The 20,428-nt window shown below is 39.6% G+C and overlaps 1 protein-coding gene across 5 annotated transcripts in view; it reads right to left on the bottom strand.

Moving 5' to 3' along the window:
- The window catches only part of SNCAIP (synuclein alpha interacting protein), a 219,318-nt gene that overhangs the window by 7,407 nt on the left and 191,483 nt on the right, over nt 1–20,428 (bottom strand). For 3 of the 5 annotated variants that reach the window (XM_063454129.1, XM_063454128.1, XM_063454127.1), the window contains exons 7-9: nt 18,185–18,354; nt 16,318–16,410; nt 11,526–12,567 (exon numbers count right to left, since the gene is read on the bottom strand). In XM_063454129.1, the coding sequence (XP_063310199.1) occupies nt 11,526–12,567; nt 16,318–16,410; nt 18,185–18,354 (1,305 nt within the window). Of the gene's footprint in view, nt 1–9,823; nt 9,895–11,525; nt 12,568–16,317; nt 16,411–18,184; nt 18,355–20,428 lie in introns of all 5 variants that reach the window. The other 2 variants (XM_063454126.1, XM_063454124.1) reach the window with 1 other exon arrangement.

Here is a 20,428-nt window from a genome sequence, read left to right as displayed (position 1 = left end):
ATGCTGGAGGATGTTGCAGGCAGCAGAACGTTCTCCACAGTGTCTCCAGACTCTGTCACATCTGTCACATGTGCTCATGTTTACCTGCTTTCATCTGTGAAGAGCACAGGGCACCAGTGGTGAATTTGCCAATCTTAGTGTTCTCTGGCAAATGCCAAACGTCCTGCACGGTGTTGGGCTGTAAGCACAACCCCCACCTGTGGACATCGGGCCCTCATACCACCCTCATGGAGTCCGTTTCTGACCATTTGAGCAGAAACATGCACATTTGTGGCCTGCTGGAGGTCATTTTGCAGGGCTCTGGCAATGCTCCTCCTGTTCCTCCTTGCACAAAGGCGGAGGTAGTGGTCCTGCTGCTGGGTTGTTGCCCTCCTACGGCCTCTTCCATGTCTCCTGATGTACTGGCCTGTCTCCTGGTAGCGCCTCCATGCTCTGGACACTACGCTGACAGACACAGCAAACCTTCTTGCCACAGCTCGCATTGATGTGCCATCCTGGATGAGCTGCACTACCTGAGCCACTTGTGTGGGTTGTAGACTCCGCCTCATGCTACAACTAGAGTGAAAGCACCACCAGCATTCAAAAGTGACCAAAACATCAGCCAGGAAGCATAGGAACTGAGAAGTTGTCTGTGATCACCACCTGCAGAAGCACTCCTTTATTGGGGGTGTCTTGCTAATTGACTATAATTTCCACCTGTTGTCTATCCCATTTGCACAACAGCATGTGAAATTGATTGTCACTCAGTGTTGCTTCCTAAGTGGACAGTTTGATTTCACAAAAGTGTGATTGACTTGGAGTTACATTGTGTTGTTTAAGTATTCCCTTTATTTTTTGAGCAGTGTAATTATTCAAGAAAACTTCAAAGCAATGAGAGTAGTATGAAAGTTGTTTACAAAACATTTGTGTAAATTTGGAAGTAATTGCCAGCTTATGTGAGTTGAAGCTCCATATATAGTAATTTTTCTTTTTTTCAGAACATGTTATTTTTATTCTCAAACCCCAAATAATCAAAGTAGTTGAGAACATCCACCCATGGATACAATTGCTTAATTAGAAACTTGTTATAATACAAAACAGAATAACATATGTCAGTCTATCTAGTATTATTATAAATATTTAAGTGTAAGTAGTCAATGCATTTGTAATGGAAACTTACCTGGGGTTCCTTGTGCACTGTCTCTGTTGGAGCCGGAAGCACCTACAATGAGCTAAGCCCTGGACAGATGGGCTAGGTCAGTGCAGAGAACTGCCAGCTGCACAAGAGGAGGTGACTGGCACTCAGTGGACTCCAGATATGTTCACAAACCATTTGACTACTTACCCTGGAATGGACCCAAGGCACTTATGGCACTATAACCGATAAAGCAGGCTGCAGACACTAATTTAACAGTGGCAGGGCTGCACAGATCTACAAATACTGAGAGAAAAGAACAATTCTGATAGAATTCTGAGACTATTCATAATGAAATTCAATTTTAAGATAAAAATGGTCAAACTGAGAAACAATTGCTAAGTAAGTTATGTTTTCAGTTACTACTAAGGCTGATATTTTAAATCACTTTATATTTATTAACCATTCTCACTTTTTACATTCCTTTCTATACCATTCTAGAATCCCTATTGATAACAAGGCATGTGCAGCCTGTTGTAAGTCCAACAATGCTTGAAATGCACGAGCTTGCATTTTAATCATAAAACGTGTGCATTAAGTTTTAAAGTGGCACTGTCACCGTCTGGGTACTTGCCGAATTTCCAAAGATTCCTGATGTTGACATCGCAGCTGGGGGTCTGGTGGCCAGGGGGCAAGGTGAGAGGCAGGTGAAGGCGAGATTTACTTACCTGAAACTGTCTCTCGCGGGCATGGCCATCTTGATCCAGTGAGAGAACAACATTGAGGTCTATGGAGGACCCCACAAGACTGCAAGATCTTCCATAGACAGAACCAATTCTCTGCAGCCATGACGGCTGTCGAGATTGACACTTAGACTCCGCGCTAAGTCTAAGAGTCAGGTGGAGGAGAAATACAAAGTAGTCCCTAATTTGTCTCTGTATCTCTTGACCGGTTTGGAATTTCAGTGAAATTCTAAAACTCTCAATATGATTGTTTCATAACGATTCTATCTTCATGGAATACTGATTTTTCAGAGTGGGGTGCCATATTAATACTAAAACAGATTTTTTTTGTGGATTACAAGACTGTTCTAGGAACAGAAGAATGTCCACTTTACATATATTATTATGATTGTCCCTAACTATTTGTCCAGGAGAGGAATACCATTTTTCTGGAAAACAATTACTCTAGAGATGTACAATGAATATTGTACATTTAATTAAAGACATTTTGTATAACGGAGTTCTGGCTAGCACTCAGTGTCCTAATTAATGTTTATTCCCCTAGTGTGATGGTGTGCCTGCAATAAATAAGACAAACAGGATATGATGTTACAACTCCAGCATTCTTTGGACTTCCCCACCACATTTTAAATATATATTATATTTTAATAGAATTTCAATATTGTGGGGTTTATTTACTAAATAGTTGGTGTCATGAGTTGACAGATGACTGATAAAGTGAGGTCCAAAAAAAAAACAGAGTTGAAAATGTTCTTCTATGCATTAACCAACATCTGGCCTCACCACTCCCTTCCTCCCCATAGTCCAATCAAATGCTTCTCCTGGAGGTCTATGGAGGACTCCTGGAGAAGCATTTATTAGACCATTTCTCTAGTGCAGGGCGCGTTGCGCGTATTTTGAGCCCAACAGGGGATGGAGGGAAAATATTAATTAATATAATAACAAAATGTTGGGAGTCAGGGAGGACTATTCAGAGCCAGGGAGTCTTGGGGAGGTCTGAAATAAGGACAGAGGGGTCAAGGAAGGGGGAGATAATTGCTCTTCCTTGAAGGCACTACCTGCAAGGCTAGCAGCTCACTATGTCTGTAGGCAGTATGCATTGAGCACTGATGACAGATGGATTTTTTTTTGCACAGAATTTACAGAGTTCAAGGATGCCAACGCCATGTGTGTCCCCAGCACATAAATGCAGATTACTCTGGATGTGCAGCATTTTATATGCTGCACATACAGTTTCCTACCAGGAAGTGTGTCATGGTGGTTGTAGTAGCCCTTTACGGTAATTTGTTTGTCATTTATTTGCTGTTTTTACAACCTCATTTTAAAATGTTGCAGAGTATTTGCATGTTTCTCAACCTTCCTACTTTTGGTGGACAGTCCCACCCAGGGCCAGATTAAGAGCCCAGAGGGCCTGGAGCTGACAATTATGATGGGCCTAATTACAGAATCTTATCGACCAAAAACACATAACATACCTCCCAAGCGTCATGTATCTGATGGAGATGGCGTTGGAGGGAAACTCAAAGGATGCAGCTATATGAAAACACATACTCTATGCTAATCTCTCTCTAATTTATGCTTTCATCTTTCAAGTAAATCCAGAACCCCTAACAGCAGTGTCCAGTGAAGCAGAAAGTCAAAGGGAAGGGTAAAAGGGTGTGCCACTGACGCAAATCACGTGACCAGACCTGCCAAAAGGGGTGAACATGCCCAAAAAGGGGGCATGTCTGTCCAAAGAATTGGAAGGCCAGCCTGGCATGAATGCTGTCCAACTAAGGGCATACTATGCAGGCAGCACCCAGAGCTTGACATAAATGCATCAAATGATGCGCCTACCCCACGCTTTCTAAGGACTGTCCCCTAGCACTCACATGTCCACTTGTCTCCTTATCATCTTACTAGCAGGCAGACGTTCCTGGTATATAGTCTGGGACAGAGTAAAGGTGTATATAGTGAGTGTAGAAGAAAGAGGACATGTCACAGTGTTAGAGAAACCAAAGTCTGCATTACCTAATTACCTAATTTTATTGTCAGCCAGTCCACACAAGTTGTGTTGCCATACATCCCTCTTAAACAAACTTAAAGGGACACTATAGTCACCAGAACAACTACAGATTAATGTATTTGTTCTGGTAAGTAGAATCATTCCCTTTAGGCTTTTTGCAGTAAACAATGTCTTTTCAGAGAAAATAACTCCACTGGCCACTCCTTAGATGGTGACTAGAGGTGCTTCCTGGGGCAGTACTGCCTAGTGTGCAGCACTGCCATTCAGTGTCTCCACCCTCTGCATGCAGACACTGAACTTTCCTCATAGAGATGCATTGATTCAATTTATCTTTATGAGAAGATGCTGATTGGCCAGGGCTATGTTTGACTTGTGCTGGCTCTGCCCCTAATCTGCCTAGTTGACAGTCTCAGCCAATCCTACAGGGAAGCATTGCAATTTGCTCAGACCACCACTTCTGATGATGTCAGCAGACAGAGTCAGTTCAGAGGCAGAGCCAGGAGCTGCAGACTACAGAATACAAGTAAGATTTTACTATATTTAGGGAGGCAAGAAGGGGCCAAGGGGGCTAGATGGTGGTTTTTACATTATAGGGTCAGAAATACATGATTGTGTTCCTGATCCTATAGTGTTCCTTTAAGCAAGAGTATGTGAAGAGTAGTTAGGGTTTCCACATTTCTTGGAAAAAAATACCAGCCTTAATCATTTGTATAATTAATTAGTTATGCGTGACATCACATGATGTAAATCACAAGGAGTGACATAAGAGAAAATTCTGTAAAATCACCAACAAACTACTCACAGTTTGATTCTGCTGTATAGAGGAATTGCTCCTAGTGTCTCCCTGTCTCCCAGTCTCGCAAGTCACCCAGTGTCTCAGTGTCCCTATGTATCACAGTGTCAGTGTCCCCATGTAGCCCAGTCCCCTAGTCTCCCAGTGTCTGTGTCCCCATTTCTCCCATTGTCCCCATGTCTCAGTGTGTCACTAGGATACTAGGGGACACAGTGAGACATGGGGACACAGTCACCTGGGGACACAGAGACCTGGGGGCACATGTGAATACAGACATGGGGACAGAGACATGGGGACACAGAGATATGGGGACACTGAAACATTTGGGGAAATTAAGACACTAGGGACCCTGAGAGACATGGGAACACAGACAGTGGGAGACTAGGGGACACTGGGAGACTAGGGGATACTGAGACACTATGGACACTGGCTGGGAGACAGACACTTGGGGACACTAGGAGACATGGGGACACTTGTGGACATAGACATGGGAGACATGGGGACACTGGAAGACATGTGGACACTGGGAGACATGGGGACACTGAGGACACTGGCTGGGAGACATGGGGACACTGGGAGACATGGGGACTCTGAGTCAATAGGGACACAGAGATATGGGGACACAGACACTGGGAGACTAGGGGAAACTGAGAGCAATGGAGACACTGGTTGGGAGACATGGGGACACTGCGTCCCTAGAATCTCTGTGTCCCAATGTCTCAGCTTCTCCCAATGTCCCTATGTCTCACACTGTCCCCATGTGTCTCAGCATCCCCATGTCTCACAGTGCCCCCTAGTGTCTCAGTGTCACCATGTTTTCCAGTGTCCCCAAGTATCTCAGTGTCCCCAGGTCTCCCGGTGTCCCCTAGTGTATGTGTCCCCATGTGTCCTCTAGTGTCTCAGTGTCCCCATGTCTTCCTGCAGCCTTTCACCCTATCCCTCACTTACCTGAGCTGTAGAGCTGCTGTCTGTGCTGTGTAGCTGCTCCCCCACGGATCAGTGAGTAGTAGAGAGAGGCAGGGATATGCTGTAACTTCCTATCCCTGCCTCTCTCCACACACAGTGACCCCTACTGGCCGGTGCTGGTATTGCAGAGTAATGTCCGTTTATACTAAGAAAATTACTGCATTTGTATTGCCGGTATTACTGCAATACCGGCTGTGCCAGGCAGCCTCAAATACCGGCTGTGCCATTAAAATACCAGCCATGTGGCAAACCTAAGAGTAGTGCGTAAAAAAAAAAAAAGTAAAAAAAATTTTTTTTTTTTTTTTTTTTTAAAATGGGCCTATTCCATGGGCCTGGGCCTGGAGCTGCAGCTCCATCAGCCCCTATGTTAATCCGGCCCTGGTCCCACCCAATTTCAAGGACCTGTTCCGCTGTCCTGCATCTTGGGACACCAAGGAACTGTCCTGATGGAGCACAGCACTTGCACATCATTAGACTCGCTCACGCTGTGCAGCAAGCTCTAGGATCATGCAGAGAGTGCTTCAGCAGGATTCTCTACAATGTTCCTCTGTGCTGGACACCAGGCTGTGTGAGTCACCAGTGACTGAAGTTGTGTCACAAGTGATGCCTCATCCTGTTTGGAGGTATGGTCGTTTGACATAACACAATTAAACCTTCCTCTTGATTACTTAACAGGAGGGCTCTTTCACCTACACGGTTATTTACTAAAGTGAGAAATCAATGTGAAATCAACTTGGAGTTTTAAACCAAAGTAGCTGATCTGAAAGCACAGCTGACTTAAAGAGTTTTTATAATTCAACTATTTTGGCCTTAAAGGGATACTATAGGCATCAAAACAACTTTAGCTTAATCAATCCGTTTTGGTATATAGCTCATGCCACTGCTCAATAATCTGTCATTTAGGAGTTAAATCACATTTTTTCTGTTTAATTTTCATTCAGGTGTTAACTTACTTTACATGTTTTTATCTCCTGCGTTGTATATTGAACTATAATCACACACAGGAGGCTCCTGCAAGCTCTAGATGGCTATTAACAGAACAGGAGATAAGACATTCTGGATTAAACAGACTGTGTGATAAAGGAACCTAAAATATCTTGGTTCCTTTATAAACAATGTGATTTAACTCCTAAATGAAAAAAAATCAGCAGCACAGCTGCAGGGCCATGATCTATACACCAACACTGCTTTATTAAGCTTAAGTTGTCTTTGTGCCTATAGTGTCCCTTTAAACTTAAATCTCATTTTGAATTATCACTTTAGTGAATAACCCTAACAGTGTTGAGAGGCCAGAGGCAAAGAACTGTGATGCTGTTTAAGCTCTGAGAAACTAGTGGCCATGCTGCATTCCACGTCTACTAAAATATCACACATGCTTCTGTAATTAGCACCAGACTTTCAACACCAGCCCTTGCTTTATTACATTTATTTTAGTTTCATAAATGTTAAAAATGTTACCAGCCTAATTTAATTCTGTTACTTAATTAAAAAAATTAATTGGGACATATGAGATTCATTGCAAAGAAATGCAATCGCACGCAATAGTCAAATTACTTGAATATTTAATAATATAATTCAGTGGGCAAAAAAAAAATGAAAATTACAAAATTTGACACCCTCAGCCAACAAATTCTGTCCAAATGACACATTACAAATATTGCTAATGTTGACGTGGAGACAGAACTGAGGAATGGTGCCAGGGGCATGTTGGCACTATAGCCACTGCAATGGACTCTGGTGGCTACATTGTTCAGTGTGTCCTTTTAAGTTTAAAAAGTTACAGCCCAGAGTCATTATGATTATAAGAGTACTCTGGACCCATTCCCCAACTGGGAATATCTCCATTGGGTGTTGAGGGTCCTTTAATGTCCAGTGACGTGTATCTGGCTTATGCAGAGCTGCAGAAGTGAGAAGTAAGACGCTGATTGCACCGCTAACTCATTGGCTAAAAGTGACAGTTGATCGCTCTCAGCCAATGTACGACATTCTGTGCATTAATATATACACAATTCACATTAGCTAATTGGGTTATACCTGCAGCAGCAACAAGCTACACATACAGACTGCAGGCACCATGACCACTTCAAAACACTGAACTGGTCATTGTACTTGGAATAACTCATAATGTTTAAGTTACATTCTAGGTTGTAAACTGGGTTGAGCAAGGTTCTCAATAACCTCTTGTTTCCTGATATAATTTGTAATACTTTGTTTCTTATTTGCTTTTAAATTCCCACATTAAAAGTGTAAGATCGGCAGAATATGTTGGCACTTTATAAATGCCAACAACAAAAATAGTTTTACAGTCAAAGTGGGTTATTTCCTTTCCCGAGAACAATATTAACACTAGCAGGGTTATTCATTGACGTGTCAATAATCAAAGTGAAGTCTATGTTTTTAGTTTGGCTATTTTGGCTAAAAATGCTGTATTTTTTTTTTTTTTGCATCTGTGCTTAGTATTAGGTAGAAGAATGCGTGTCCCATTTAATCACTGTGGTAAGTTTGGTTAGACAATTCATTATAAAAAAAGCAATGAGTCTATGTTATTTCCAGTCTCCCTTTTTATGTTATTGTTTTTGTTTAGTTTGACAAAAAACAGGGCTCTACGCAGCACGCTCTATAGCTCCATGACTAATGTGGAAATTACAATAATTCTTCCAAAGCCAATCAACCTTGTATGGCAATGATGGGCTGCTAGCACTCGGTGCACATTAACCCAGAGATGTAGTCTATAATTACAGTACAGTTTTGGAAGGCTTTGAATGGTAAATATTCTGCTTTCTACCAGTGGATGCAAAGAAGCTGGGCTCTGAGTACCAGAGAGATCCAGTTTACTTGTGAAATAGTTTGAAAATGGTTTAACTCATAAAATCACACAGGTGCAATGAGCTATAGTAATTAAAGGGACACTATAGTCACAAAAACAACCTTAATTTAATAAACCAGTTTTGCTGTATAAATCATGCCCCTACCATCTCACTGCTCAATTCTCTGCCGTTTAGGCGTTAAATCACTCTGTTTATGCAGTTCTAGGCACACCTTCCTCCATGTAACTTACACAGCTTTCCTAAACATTTCCTGTAAAGAGAGATCTAATGTTTACACTTCCTTTAATGAAAATTCTATTTAATTTAGAATTTCTTATTTTCTGAACTGTTAATAGCTTGCCTGCGGGAGCCTCCTGTATGTAAAGTCCAATTTACAGAGCAGGAGATAAAAAAAAAAACTATTTAAGTAAGGAACATCTGATTGAAAATGAAGCAATTTTGTTTTCATGCGAGCAGTGTCAGTCACAGCCAGGTGAGGTGTGGCTAGGGCTGCATGGACAGAAACAAAAGTGATTTAATTCCTAAATGGCAGAGAATTGAGCAGCGAGACTGCAGTGACATTATTTATACACCACAACTGCTTCATTAAGCTAAATTTGTTTTGGTGACTGTAGTGTCCCTTTAAGTCCCAATAATGGATTGTTTTGCATGAAGTCATTTCAAAACAGATCCTTTTCTTCAGAGATTTGATAGTGCCTCAGATATTTCTGGAATCATTGCACAGTTTATCAGTTTATACTGTGTTTTGGTTATCTTGGTTAACCTGGGGATATCAGTACAACTATGATGTCCAATCCTAGGCTGCAGATGAAATTTTTTTTTCACAGATATGAAAGAGATATGCATTTTTGAGTGAAGGTAGGTAGATCTATAAACAGAGAGAATAGATGAATAAATACACCGAAGAAGCACAGGTCTCTGTTCGGAAATGTTAACTGTATTCAGATACATGAGAAAAACAATGTATATCTACTCATCTGACAACACAGGCTTCATAATTTGGAGGTGACTTTCCCACACATGACAGGAAATTTAGTTTCCATTCACATCATCTGCAAAATGACTTTTGCTCAATAGAGACTAAAAGCGATGCCAAGATGTAGCATGCGGCAATCTGGATTTATGAGTGGGACTTCCCTTTTTATATGAGAGTAGCCAGCACAGCCAAATCTGCATCACTAGAGCTGTCAGCGAGAACTAGCTGCAGAAATATGGTTTTAATTGGATGGGGCAGCTTCATTAGGTTTCCCTGTGACATTTTCAACAAAGCTTTAAAAAAATGATTGAAAGAAATATGGAGACACAAAAAAAAAAGAAAGAAAGAAAGAAGGCAAAGAAAAAGCCCCTTAAATCAACATCACCACCACCACATACCATGCATGATTAGAACGAAGATCCTCGAGCAGTGTGCTAGGGTAAGGATTGGCAGAGCAGGTGTTTGGCTCCTGGGAAGGGCAATGCAGAGATCAGTACGTGCAACATGCAGCATGCATTATACGTTGCAGAGAAAAAGCAAGACCAAGCTCAGATGTGATTTCTTGTGTAACGGTCACATAAACTGCAAACCTGCATGCATGGTTCCTGTGACAAAAACACTTAAAAATACAATAAATAATAGAGACAAATGATTTTAAATTATAATATGCTGCTACTAATTATAGTGTAATGATGTTTCCAATTGATGAACTGTGCAACTCAGGTATCTGTCTATCAACCTGACTGTGTCTGTCTGTCTGTCTATCTATCTATCTATCTATCTACATGTCTGTCTATCTGTCTCTGTAATCTAATCTACCCATCTATGCCCAAAAAACAAAGTGCTGTGGATGCACACTACCATAAATAATATGTAATTGTAGGTCTGGAACACCACCTCCAGTAATGAATTAGTAACAGATCTAACAGGCACTCAAAGTGTTATTTGGTTGTTAAGAATAAAAGTACCTAAAGCAGAGCCTAGTGCCTAGTCCATCGGTGTACATACCATCCTAACACTGTGTTTCGAATACTCGGAGATGCAGTGGCTCAATGTTCATTACGCTAGTCATCTTAATTCTCTGTGTTTATAAGTTATTTACTTCAGGTTTGAAATAACTCAACTAAGTATATCTAAACAAACAACACAATAATATGCAAAGAAAGCAGTCATATCACAATATAAAGCTTGATAAGGCATGATCTTCCTGAGGTTGAAAGACAAATATTCAAATTCATATTCTTTATAAAAAGCTTTATGAATGACTTTTATATACATACAAAGACACTGAGATGTTCTAATACGTATGTAAAATTGGGTATTTTCAAAGTATCTGGTTTTAAACAAAATAGAATAAAACAACAAAATGTCCCATTATAACGAAAATCCATAATTAACCAATTGGAATACAACTAGCTTTTTAAAATTACCAGTGACCTGAAATTCCACAAATATAAATAAACTAATAGCAACTTTGGCCTGTTTAAAAAAAAAAAAAAAAAAAACAATAAAAAGGCATGGTGCTTAGGCTCTGCATGGTTTCCTAATGTAAATGCGCACAATAAAATAGAATGAATGTTCATCATTATTGTCTCCTAAAATATGGATTAGAATGTGTAAAAGGAATTTAAATCAAAACACACATTACACATATCGATAATCTGCAAGTAAACATTAACAAACTAAAATTACAATTTGTCTCCAGTTAGCTCATATATATTCAGAAAAAAACTTTTTAGCTAGAGCTTGACCTCTTGTTTGGGCACCATACTGATACACTATTATCCAAGACTTAATCCTAAAGTTGTGATCCTGTTCAGAAGACACCCTTGGGTGAAAATGATGGATAATGCATTAAAGACAAAGTGATTGAGTGACTTGTGTGTTAGTCAGTAAAACTCTATGGCATTTGTCATGACGTGTACTGATTGTTACCCTCTTTCTTCAATATATTTTGCTGCCTTAAAACTTAAATTTACTTCCAAAACGTTCTCAACCACAAGTTTATAGCACTACAGGTTTTGTTAAATGTATTGATACAAACTATTGTATTTTAGTTACTACTAAAAAAAAAATTGCTGTTGTCTCCAGTTAACTTACTGATTTATTCTTTCCTTTCGTCATGTTTGAAGAGTTTGTCTTTGCATCGGATGATTTTTTTCCTAACGAGGTAAAGGGCAGAGAGGATGATGTTTTGGCTACATTAGATGTTTGGCAATTATTGTTATTGTTCTGGTTGCCACTAAATGTTTCCATGATTGAACGAAATGCTCCAAAAGGTCTTTTTTGTTGGTCACCAATGTCACTAGTTGAAGATTTTTGAGGTTTACCACCATCTTTGTCTTTTTCTGTATTTGGTTCTTCTTCAGTCTGTTCAACCTGAACTATAGGATCCTCAAAAGTTACTCGAAGTTTCAGATTTTGTGAAGTCCTTCGTTTTGAAGAAGGTGACTTTAGAGCACTTTTAGGGCTGGTTGTTTTTTGAGCTGAGGAGCTGTTTGACGGAGAATTTGATGAATCTCCTGAACCTAAAGATTGTGACATGCCTCCCATTTGGTACTGTTCATAGTCTGGATCACTGCTTTCAGATGTAGGGGATGGACTGTGACCATCCACAGACTTGGATGCCTTCAATGCAAATGGAAACCTCCGATTGGCATTGCCTGACTGAGTATGCTTTTTTATCATAAGCTGAAGATTTTCTGCATTTTCCACATTTTCTACTATTGGTTGAGGTCTAGGCTTGTCAATTTTTCGGACTGGAGTATTCTTTTGATCCTCTGAATTGTTTGAGTCTGTGTCAGATTCGCTGAGAGATCGTTGCATGAGTTGTCTTAAGCGTGCCAACTTGAATTCTCTCCTTTCGGGTGGCATCTTTTTGCCAAGTCTAGTGTTTTGGCCTTCCTGAAACTCTAGGGACAATTTCTCTGAATTTGAGGCATTCTCAACAATTTCCTTCCCCAATAACTGGCGTAAAATCTTGTCAGACTCATCATCTAGTGTTCTACAACGTAGCCTGCTTGGAATTGATGTTCCAAGTGTTTGATAGCTTTCATGAATACCATTCAGCTTACTCTTAGTCAAATCTTCTGATTCAGTTGGTTTCCACTGGATATTGCTCGAATTAGGAGAAGACGGGGTACTGTGGAGAAGAAGAAAACCGTGTATCAACAATGACCTAAGAGCACTTAAGTCGCATATCATAATCACTCTGTAGAAGATACTTGGAAAACATATATATATTTAATACATACATTACTTCTTAGCACATAATTTATAATAAACCATGGACATGTATGCAAGATATGAAACTACACCTGGCTTGTTTTATTTTGGCATCAGCTCTGGCTCTGCAGCTTGAAAGTAGGCCAATATTACTTTTTAAAATCTGCTTTCCACAATTCTTGTTTCTAGATAGTAAACACTGACATTTCTTTTCCAAATACACGCAAACTATATAAGTATAACCAGAATGTATTTACTGTCGGGCACAGATCTCCTTACAACGTATACATATATGCACTGTAGTCATTGTACATCTCTAAACATTACTAAATAACTAAGTATTATATAATTTATCCATAATTGTACTGGGTAGATAATGTTTTCAAACCCTGTACTGTATGACGTATGATGTCAAACATGCATTATCTCTGTAAGTCAATATTTGGCTGACATATTGAAGTGAACATAGAGCAGTGCTTACATTCTGGTCTGACCAAGACAGTTATGAGTTATGCTCCTGTAGGTAGAGGTAGAGGGCCTTCTAGACCCAAGAGGTAGAGGGCCTTCTAGACCCAAGTTCTAGAAGGCAAAGGAGCTCTGCTAACTGTGGTCTAATATGGGGAGCAGAAGTTCCTGTCAATCATACTATATTACAGATATCTGTCTCTATTCACCAGAACCGACAAGAATCTTGAACAAGACTACCAAAGACTCCTTACTCACCATCTCCCTATCCCAAAGTCTACATGAAAAATGGACGGACAACCCATGTCCTAATCTAGATTTTTTCCATTTCATCTATATTTTCATCTTCAATATTTTAGCCTAAATTGTGTACTTTTAGATGCACAATATTTCACTGTTAAGCAAACAAACCTCCTTCCATGTCCCGAAGTTTATAAATTGAGCAACTTGTTGCACTGTTTACAGACTCTTATTACACGCTGTTAAAAATATTTTCTTTAACAAATAACCACTTTGTGATCGGAAATGCATTTTCAACACTACAGGTTTCTTACTTATCTCACCTATCATACTCCACTGTAGAAAGAACATTAATGAGCACTTTAGTTGATGTGTAGTCCCTATGAAAATGTAATAGTGTGTGATAATGCTAGGCTACCTCATTCACAATGTGCAAAACATATACTCCACATAACATAACACTTATAAGTGAATTTCAAGATATGAAATTTGAGCTTGTGAAAATGTAAGCATTATCCAAGGTCTCAGTGAAGAGTGAAGGCTCAGTAGCAAATAATATTAACAATAAAATGGGAGAGATTTCTGTACTCCCTGAATGAGCCTCACAAAACGTGTGCATTTCCAAGTGACAAACACATACTTACATTCTCAACGTACTGCTTACTGTACAGTGATAGGTAGTATAATGAACACTAATGTGCGAAAAGAACTATTAGAGATTCCAAAAATGGCAGTGCTCTCTGACTTAGCAACACAAAATATGCAAGTTACTTAGAGAAAAATACTGCATACTTAACATGTTGCATACTGTACAAGGGATACATATTAAAAAAAAATATATATTAAAAGTTCTCTCATTCTAAAACAGATTCTGCACTGGCCATGTACCCTAAACTGGCTGGCCTGCCAGACATGCAGGTTAATCAGTAAACAACAGATTTTGTCCTAATGGAAAAAATCAAGTGAAAATGGGCAAATTACCACAATTGTAATTCTTATATTTACTAAAGCCAAATAAGGTCAGCTTGAGTGAATGCTTTGGATTGCTTTCCGCACTAAACAAAATATAGGATTTGGAAAATATCACAAAAGCACAGATTTTAATAAAATTCAGAAACAAATTTGGCTCAATGCACATTCACAAATTCTAATTCAAACAGCAGGCAAATAGTTAATAACACGTAGTGACACAAAACAAAGTTTATTAATGTTTATCCCATTTTGAAATTATTATCAAAAAAAGTAAAAATAAATAAATAAAAACTCCTATGAGGGGCAACAAGATCCACGCATTACTTTAAGGGAGGTTTAAAATCTCCCTATGCACCTACCTGCCTGCTAAATATTTAAAACTAGTGACTGGACAGCAACGGTGATGGGGATGAGGTTTGTGATATAACATAGTACCTCCCATGTCCCCACCTGTGGGCACTGAGTGGAGGACTTTCAAATAAATAATATGAGGTCGACACATCATTGTCCACTCCTCTTCCTCCACCTGCAGCAAGTGCTGGCCAGCCACCACTTAATTAACCTTGTGCCGCCACGGATTATTTAACTATAGCCTTCATCTAGCTTCCTGACATTTATCTGTGCAGCAGTGTTTGGTCCGTCTCAAATAGGGACCAAATTCTAGCCCATTCGGGGATTTTGTATACACCATAAGTAATTTCATTACAGTATTAAAATGATCACACAGCTCTGAAGAAATAGGTGTCACTGTAATAACCAATTTAATTTTGGCAGCTGCCTAAAGTCTGATAAATATGATCTATGATGTACTTGTACTGACCAGTGTGAATCCACTAAAATGTGTGAGCCCATTTTGGGATACTAACCCAATGCCCTCAACCATTGTAAATGGTAAATCCTTGGCTTCCTTATCGTTTGGTTAAAAAAAAAAAAATTTCTGTTGACTCTGTGTCTTTTTCATGAGGGCTGAAATAGTCATTATATATGATTCAATATCTCCTCGGAAACCACATTTCCTTACCATCATAATTATGGGGGCAATGAACACCTTGTGAAGATGAATGTCGATAATGTTAAAGGACCACTATAGTGCCAGGAAAACATACTTGTTTTCCTGGCACTATAGGGTCTCTAGGTACCCCCCACCCTCAGGGTCCCCCTCCCGCCGGGCTCTAGGGGGTGAAAGGGGTTAAATCTTACCTGTTTTCCCCCGCCGGGCTCCCTCAGCGTGGGGAACTCTCCTCCTCCTTTTCGCCATCATCGGCTGAATGCGCATGCGTGGCAAGAGCTGTACGCGCATTCAGCCAGTACATAGGAAAGCATTCTTAATACTTTCCTATGGACGCTGGCGTCTTCTCACTGTGAAAATCAATGAGACAGCAACTAGAGGCTGGATTAACCCATTTGTAAACATAGCAGTTTCAGAGAAACTGCTATGTTTACAGCAGAAAGGGTTAATCCTAGATGGACCAGGCACCCAGACCACTTCATTAAGCTGAAGTGGTCTGGGTGCCTATCGTGGTGCTTTAAATTAAATAAGAGAAGAAAAAAGAGAAGGATAAATCAAATAGGAGAGAACTGTGCAATTTTCTATTTGGAATCAATATAAGTTCTTTAGTCATGTTTTTAGGAACTAATATTGCTTGTATTTATTTCATACACTGCAGCCTGCTCTAAAAGACCTGTTATCACAATAGTTGACCCTCAGCCATCTCAGAATCATGGGCGTTAGATTACACTGTGGGTAGAAGTCCAGAACCTGCTTATCCCAGGCCGTAGAGTATTTCACTGTGTGATTATAACTGTCTAGCACTTAAAACAGCTAGACAGCTTTTTGTAAATCAGGAAATGTGTGCTTCCTGTGATGCAGAACCTGATTTAACACTGCACTTTCTCTGTTTAATATCTCCTACTCTTACTCTGTCACATCCTGTTATTTCCTCCTTTTCTTCATCATCTGGCAAGGCATGAACGAGATCCATTATATTACCTGGGGGATGTTGGCAGTGATCTCCCCTCCACTCTCTGTGTTTCCAGTAGCTGTTGAAGGTGCGTCTGTAAAGTGATCCTCTCTGCTGTCTGCCTGTAAAGAATAGGGATTTTAAAGTGCGGTTTTGAGTGTCGAAGACCTTCCCTGACAGCCAGTTCAACTCCTTTAACTCCTCATCCTTTTAAACATTCTGTTCTGTTCAGCTTTTATTGTCATGGTTCTCACCTTTAACATTTTATACAACTTGTAAATAGAAACATATGATCTGTGATCCTTAGACAATAATCTTTTTCCTGTCATTTTCTGTCATTCCCATCAGTGCAGGAATTGGTGGTTTTAAGATGTAGTGCATCGTATATATCCATTTGATGACCAGGATTGATATTATTACAATTTAAAATAAATATGGTAATATCATTGCTTGTCAAATCGATGTTCATGTTTAGGTTTAACTCCCAGTCACACATAGTACAAATACATCTTAGGGGCTAATTCACTAAGCATAGAGGTACGTGCAAACTGCAAAAGTCTTTTCAATGTAGTAAAGCTGGCCGTCATCTCTATACAACCAAGGAATACATCCATAGCAGTCTACTTATGGAAACAAACATTTATTGGGTTCTGGACATCCTTTCCTCACCCTACCAGAACATGTGGCTCTACAGTTTTTGTTAGATTACAGCTCCTGTTATCAGAACTAGAATTCTTATTTACCATGCATGAGAACTCCAAGTAGCATTAAATACCTTTTTTATATTGAGTGATCACGGTTGTTGTAAAATGTCCATATAATCTGCCTGAATATTGTAAATCTTTGCTAACTCATACTTGCCCCAAGAGGAGGTGACTAAGTGCAGAGGCCAGTGTATGGGAATGACAGTAACACAATTCGTATTACTGTCCAGAATGTATTACTACATGATGGACAGCAATGGGGCATGACATCCCAGCTCACATATGTGCTAGATTTGTGTACCTAGGAATTCTTGCCCACTTAGTGTGCTCACACTTCTCTTTTCTCTCCTGTCCAAAATGATAACTCCACCTTCCAAATTCAGAACTGGCAAGTATGGCCGGAACACATTATAATAAGACGTACACATCACTGTGCTTTAATTTTTCAAGGTTTTGTGTGAAATGGCAGTTGGTAACATTTTTAGACATACTAATGGTACAACTTCTAAAAGCTGGGGGAATAAAGACAAAAGAAATAGCGATGTATGACTATTAAGTGCAGCCTGTTTAACCTAATGTCTGCAGCTTGAAGCCAACACAAAGTTCTGGTATTCACTAGCAGTTGGCAGGTGGGAAAAGTTTACAAACAAAAATCTGGCCTAAGACATATTGAACTAACTCTAAAACTAAACATGGCTTCCTGATGCTCATTGCTTCAAGTATATTAGGGAATAAGAAAGACCATTCTTTAATGCATTTTTGAGTAGTATGAAGTACAGAAAATCGATTGTGACACTTTAAAAAAAAAATTATATTTAAGAACGTAACAGTCTTGTTAAAGTCAAGACATCAAGAGCTTGCAGCAAGGCTCAGTTTCAGGAGTTGATTAAAGTCAGTTCTTCGTAAATCTCAATATACTATGTTTGTAATAGACAGTTTCCATTTTCAATCCTGATTTGACTGAAACAAATTTAGACAATGTGAATCAGTTGCAATAGGCCATTAGGCAATCAAGGTGACTTTTGGGAATAGCCAGCTAGTTTTTGTTTTTATTTTGTAGAAAGATCCATACATTCTCAGACTGATATCAGCTCTTAGCAGTATTTTATTTATACAGGAATGTTATGTTATTTCCTTTTTTATAGAAATGTGTAATGTGTTGGTTTTTCTAATTATATTTGCATGTTCTTACTCTTTCAGCTGCTTGGTGAGTTTTACGACCTGAGATGCGAGAGACATGCACGTTTCCACCACTACAAGGTATCTAGAACACATTGTATGACCATGATGCTCTGCACTTTGAGATGGCTTTTCTCCTGCATGGTTCTGCATGGTCACATTTGCTCCATATTCAACCAATGTCTGCAAAAATATAAAGGGATAGGATTTTATTAAGTAAATGCAGCATTTAATACTTTAGAAATGTATGTTTAAGATTAATTTAGAAACTCCAGGGGCATTCTACACTGGACCTGAGAGGGGACAATGACAAAATACATTCTGCAAGTACATTGGCTCCCAGGTCCAGGACACTCCTACTGACAATAATATAATCTGTCCCCTGTACTGGGGACATAATTGAGTCAAGCACTATACTAATCTCGATTATCTCCCAACACAAAAAACATACATTTCCATAAAATACAGAAAGTACCCCAAACTCCATGGGAACCCCACAAAAGTCATATCCCCCGATCGCCCCGATCTGGAGGACCAACATATTCAAAAATCACCCAGATTGGTTTAGGGGTTCAAGAGTTACATGGAGAAATAGTTCCATGAAATTGAGCTGTGCGGTCGGTCTATTTAGAAAAGTACAAAAAAACGAATAAATCCACGAACGGTTCCCCTGGCTCATAGGTAGCGTTTGTTCCCCTAATTCGTGGGAACAAATCTACCGAATAGCGCTCTCCTGGCTGGTCTGTAAAAGGAATAAGGCATTTGTGTAGTTTGACTGGCGTTCAGGAAGTCGAGTGTCCGATTTTGGTTCAAGACACTCGATGACCAAGTACTGCTGCCTCCTTTCGTGCAAACAAGATGCACGTGGCGTTTGGCTATACGAACAGCGGCCACACAGAGAGAGCACTTAATTGGCGGTTTGCTTTGAAGTGAATGAGCCAGGGGGTGGTCGGTGTTCAGAAGTTTTATCTACCGAACAGGGAAAAACAAAAGTAACAGAATAACATGAGTAGTTTCTTTGCAATATGGTCTCCAATACTGCATGAGGTCTCACCAGTGTTCTGTACAATGGCATGAGCACTTCCCTCTTTCTACTGCATATGCCTCTCCCTATACAACCAAGCATTCTGCTAGCATTTCCAGCTGCTCTGTTACATTGTTTGCCTACCTTTAAGTCATCTGAAATAATTGCCACTAAATCCCTTTCCTCAGATGTTGAGGTTAGGACTCTAACAAATATTCTGTACTCTGCCCTTGGGTCTTTACGTCCAAGATACATTATCTTGCACTTATCCACATTAAGTGTCAGCTGCCACAACTCTGACCATTTTTCTAGTTTACCTAAATCATTTGCCATTTGGCTTATCCCTCCTGGAACATCAACCCTGTTACACATCTTAGTATCATCAGCAAAAAGACATACCTTACCATCAAGACCTTCTGCAATATCACTAATAAAAATATTAAAGATAATGGGTCCAAGTACATATCCCTGAGGTACCCCACTGGTGACAAGACCATGCTTCGAATATACTCCATTGACTACAACCCTCTGTTGCCTGTCACTCCACCACTGCCTTACCCATTCAACAATATTGGAATCCAAACTTAATGATTGCAGTTTATTGATAAGCCGTCTATGTGCAACAGTGTCAAAAGCCTTACTGAAATCTAGGTAAGCAATGTCTACTGCACCACCCTGATCTATTATTTTAGTTACCCAATCAAAAAAATGCAATAAGATTAGTTTGGCATGATCTCTCTGACGTAAACCCATGTCTCTGATCTTGAAATCCATGTGATTTTAGATGTTCAACAATCCTATCCTTTAACATGGTTTTTATTACTTTCGCTACTTCTGAAGTAAGGCTTATTGGCCTATAGTTGCCTGACTCCTCCCTATTACCTTTCTTGTGAATGGGCACAATATTCGCTAACTTCCAATCTTCTGGGACTACTCCTGTTAAGAATGATTGGTTAAATAAATCTGTTAATGGTTTTGCTAGTACACCACTAAGCTCTTTTAATAATTTTAGGTGTATTCCATCAGGCCCCATTGACTTATTTGTCTTTACTTTTGACAGTTGAAATAGTACCTCTTCCTCTGTAAACTCACATGTAACAGATTACTCATTTGTCCTTTTTGCTAGCTAAGGCCCCTCCCCTTTCATTTTTATTTGTAAATACTGAACAAAAATATTCATTGGGGCAGTCAGCTAGATCTTTATCCTCTTCTACATACCTTCCTTCTTTTGTT

This window comes from Pelobates fuscus, chromosome 5 (genome assembly GCF_036172605.1).
Source record: "Pelobates fuscus isolate aPelFus1 chromosome 5, aPelFus1.pri, whole genome shotgun sequence".
Taxonomy (NCBI): Eukaryota; Metazoa; Chordata; class Amphibia; order Anura; family Pelobatidae; genus Pelobates; species Pelobates fuscus.
The sequence above is the reverse complement of the archived record's forward strand: the minus strand, read 5'-3'. Positions and strand labels throughout refer to the sequence as shown.